The sequence below is a fragment of the Nicotiana tomentosiformis genome, chromosome 7, assembly GCF_000390325.3.
Source record: "Nicotiana tomentosiformis chromosome 7, ASM39032v3, whole genome shotgun sequence".
In the NCBI taxonomy this organism is placed as follows: domain Eukaryota; kingdom Viridiplantae; phylum Streptophyta; class Magnoliopsida; order Solanales; family Solanaceae; genus Nicotiana; species Nicotiana tomentosiformis.
This window is the reverse complement of record NC_090818.1, coordinates 17,810,646-17,814,789: the sequence shown is the minus strand read 5'-3', so window position 1 is coordinate 17,814,789 and position 4,144 is coordinate 17,810,646. Positions and strand designations below refer to the sequence as shown.

The 4,144-nt window shown below is 35.1% G+C and overlaps 1 protein-coding gene across 1 annotated transcript; it reads right to left on the bottom strand.

The window, feature by feature from the left end:
* Positions 1-351: 351 nt before the first annotated feature.
* LOC104086461 (glucose-6-phosphate/phosphate translocator 2, chloroplastic-like) lies at positions 352-3,318 on the bottom strand. The gene is made up of 5 exons (XM_009590718.4): positions 2,688-3,318; positions 2,370-2,595; positions 1,881-2,103; positions 1,247-1,460; positions 352-701 (listed from the first exon to the last, which is right to left on the bottom strand). The coding sequence occupies exons 1-5, from the start codon at positions 3,216-3,218 to the stop codon at positions 690-692; spliced, it is 1,206 nt and encodes a 401-aa protein (XP_009589013.1). The 5' UTR covers positions 3,219-3,318; the 3' UTR covers positions 352-689.
* Between the last annotated feature and the right edge of the window lie 826 nt (positions 3,319-4,144).

Sequence of the window (4,144 nt, the reverse complement as noted above, 5' to 3'; positions counted from 1 at the left end):
TTCCTGCACAACCCCATTATTTAATAGTAAAGGGGAAGTGATAGCATTTTGCCCAGAGGCAATAGAATGAAGCTTATAATGTAGCCTTATAGCACTAAAGGTTGAATAGAATGAAAGTTTTCGCTTTCAAATTTAAGGTTGAATAGCTTTTGGTTTAGCAAACGAGTCAAGTTGACATTTGATATTAATTATTAGTCAATTTATGTTTCATCCAATTTGTCCTTTGATTACTAGAAAGGGACATTATCTTTGCAGACTATTAGCATGTAAATTGTTGGCTACTCTTGCCAAGTGTGGTCAGTTCAGTTTGCAAGACAAGTTGTAAAGTATTAATTACAACTGCAAGCATAATAAGGAATTACAAATTTATCATTACAAGCACTTCATACAACATTGCAATATATTAATCTACAATCATATGAGTATATTACAAAATCTTGGGTAGAAGTTTGCACCTGGGAAAGGGTAGCACTATTTTCTTTTCTCAACTTCTCCATTACTCAGAAAGCCATAGTCATTCATTCATGATCATTTGCCTCTTATATTTACTAGTAGATAGTTATTTTAAAGGACAATGTCAATCTTCTATTACAAATGTTAGTCCATTGCTGCCCATCTTTTAATTCCTAACGACTCAAGTCAGAATCTCCCCTTTTCTCCACTCATTAATCTTTCTTGCCAAACTTCTCTTACTGCTTTGCCTGCATGAAAATCATAAGAACAAAATTATTTTTTAAAAAAAGGACTTAGTTTCAAAATTGATGTTATGGTTTGTATTGAGTTGTCACAAGTCTGGTTGTCGAAGTATGGGGTGGAGTGATGGTACCAAGGATGAAAACAAGGAACAAGTTGTAAATGTGCTAGATAGTGTGATCCCACAACTAGGATATAGGGAAGGTAAGGTGTACGCAGAATTTACCTCTACCTTGTGTGAAGTAGAAAGACTGTTTTTAATAGACCCTCGACTAGTCCCAAAATAATAATGAAAATTCATTTACATTGATAACAAAGGTAAGACGGGTAGGTTTGGCGCAACTAGTAAAGTTGTTGTCATGTGACCAAGAGGTCACGGGTTCAAGGAGCGGAAACAACCTCTTGCAGAAATGTAGGGTATGACTGCGTACAATAGATCCTTATGGTCCGGCCCTTCCCCGGACCCCGCGTATAGCGGGAGCTTAGTGCACCGGGCTGCACTTTGATTGACAACAAAGGTAAGTAGTACAAAATATATGAATGTATTTTTTACCTGTGAGTAGAGGAAAGTTCCAAAAATTGCAATGGCAGCACCAAGAGCATTGACTGGTTGAATTGGATTTTGGAATATGATGATGGAGGAAACTATGACAGAAATTCTCTTCATAGTGTTTCCAATGCTAAATGTGAGTGGGGAGATCTCATTTAGGGACATGTAGGAGACTTGATTGTACAAGTGATAGAACACACTCTGGGCCACCACCCACCTAAACCAAGAACAATTTCAAGATCCATAAGTTTATAGAATGTTTTATAAACTAATAATAAATGATACATACAAATATTTAAGTATAAGAATTGACCAAACAGAGTTAAATAAAATCTTGCAAATCTTCACTTTTCCATCGCACCAGAACCACATATGAAATATAAACTATGAGTATGATGCCAAAAGTAAACATGTGAGAAGACACTTTTATCTGCAGTTGCAAAAGAAACTGAAAGTGACATGAGATATAACATCAATTTGGTACTTAGAATTTGTATATGATTTTCTGTTCTTATGTCAATATCAATCTTTGAGCTGATCAAGATACTAAGTCATTAAGAAGCTAACTTGAAAAATTAAATTTAGTAGTGAATATTAAAACCAAATATTAATGTATTAGTAAAAGTATTGTGCTTACCATACAAAATTAGGACCAATTTGGGAGACTGCTTTCTGCCAACCAAGTGCCCATACTTGTGGACCCTCCACAGCAATGGCAAAGGGTGTAAGAATCAAAAGAGACATAATGGTAAGACAAGCATAGTAATTCATCCCTCCAACAGACTTCCCCTTCATCCCTTTCTTTGAAAATATGTTTCTGAATACAAATGCCAAGTTTGATATCATTGCCCCCATAAAACCTGCATGTTATCAACATCAAGAATTGTATTAGCAACATAAATCTTCATACAAGTCTAAAACTTGACGACTATAACTAACTAGTATGGTGGGATGGATGAGATTTCTGCAATCTTAATCAAAGGATTCGAGTTCGAGCTTGTTCGGGAGTGCTTCCCTTTAGAGGATCTTAGGTGGCGCAAATGCGCATTAGTCGGGTCAATAAACTTCGAGTACATTAAATCGAAAAAAGTAAAACTTGGTACTAAAAGATTGATTTGTAAATTACCAATTAGATTAAAATTGAGCTCAGTAATAGCAGCAAGTGCACAACCACCAATTATTGGCAAAAGTGAAAGGTAAACTGGCAATGGGAAAGTTTCACCCAAAAGTAAACTTGAAACCAAAACACTGAAAGCAGGCTCTCCACTCTTGATTATGTGTGTGAATGAAACTGCAACTTTTGACATGCTTACTGTTGCAGCCACATGTCCAATTGTATGTGCCACAGCAACCTATTAACAAAACATAACACATTATAAGAATTCAATGTCCAAAAATGAACCTTTTAAAAAAACAATATATATATATATCATTATTTACTTACAGGAAACAGAGCTTTCCAAAAATCAATGTCAGTTTTGGGAGTTTCAGCAATTCTAGTAGCCCAAGAAACCAACATAATGAGAGAGCCAGCAGCAAGTGAAAGAGTAGAAGTAAGCCATGGAAATGGGAAGGCATTTAAAACTTTTTTATTATAAATGTTGAAAACCACATTCAGAGCCCACCATGTTGCAAAATAGAGCCCAATCTTGAGCTTCTGAGCAGCAGCATCTTGAGTTTCTTGGTCAAATTCAATGCTAATTGGTATTGACTGTGGCCTGCTAGCTTCATAGGCGTTGCATTGGACCAATTTGTCCCTAGACTTAGACTCTTTCGATTCATCAACATTCCCAAATCCACTCACGGCTGAAATATACAGAGGTTTTTTGGACAGAATATTGGTCTTGTCACATTTTTGCAGGGCAATTTTCTTGGAGAAAAATGATGAAACATAAAGTTTGGAACTAAAAATATTTTGTTGCAGGGGATCAAAAGTTGTGGAAAGTCCAAAAGATTTCCCTACAGAGAAGGCCATTTGTACCAAGTATTTCTTAATTTAAGAGAAGTAAGAAAATGAGGTGCAATGCTATTGCCAGAATAGTAATAAGACTAATTAGCTAAAATTGTAACTATGGAGAGAGATGCTTTGCGGGGGCTTGAATTTATACTATTTTTTTTTTTTGGGGGGGGGGGGGTGAGGTGGGATGGGGGAGGGGGCAATAAGGTGATCGACCTCTCGAGGTAGAGAAGGGTAGTTGTAAATGTGCTGTCTATAAACATGTTGCAAAAGGCAAATGGTTAAAATCTAATGGAGTCACAAAATGCAGTGTTTCTTAGAATAGTTGAAACTCTGCACAAATTGAATTTGGATTCCCGGCCTCCTCCGTTATTTCTTAACACTTTCCAATTTAATTTTAAGCATTTTTTAGTATGTATCTCAAGATTTCTTTTTCTTTTTTCTTCGTAAGTTCGTTTTGAAGGATTTTGAAGTTGTTGACTCGTGACGAACTGACGATTATAGTCAAATTATAATTTCTTATTATCTTTCTCTTCTTCGATCTTACATGATCAATGATTTAAGGTGGGTACTAGGTAAAAACTTACCAAATCAATAGATGCATCATATATTTTTGCATATAGACTTAACTATGGTTAATTATATGCATTCTCAACTCTAATTAAATCACTTATTTATAGTAAGTTAATATAGTTTGGTGTAAAAACCGAGAGGTAAATATTGACGTGGGTACTTATGAATCGTAGAAATAATATCTATAGTTTATACTATAAACATTAACAAACAGGAGTAGTAGCAATGTTATTTGATCCGAACTATGAATATTTGTCTCACGTGTTATTTGCAGAACGAAAAAAATGATAATTTCTCCAATTTTCTACCCAATATCCAACTATTCATTATTTCTAATCAATACAAAGACTTTTAGAAAAATTTAGTACGCA

Excerpts from the sequence above, each read along its gene's own strand:
- LOC104086461 (XM_009590718.4), bottom strand. The coding sequence starts at position 3,218 with ATGGCCTTCTCTGTAGGGAAATCTTTTGGACTTTCCACAACTTTTGAT. Across the intron at positions 2,596-2,687 it reads TTTGGAAAGCTCTGTTTCCT|GTTGCTGTGGCACATACAAT; the intron begins GTAAGTAAATAA and ends TTTTGTTAATAG. Across the intron at positions 1,461-1,880 it reads ATTGGTCCTAATTTTGTATG|GTGGGTGGTGGCCCAGAGTG; the intron begins GTAAGCACAATA and ends TTCTTGGTTTAG.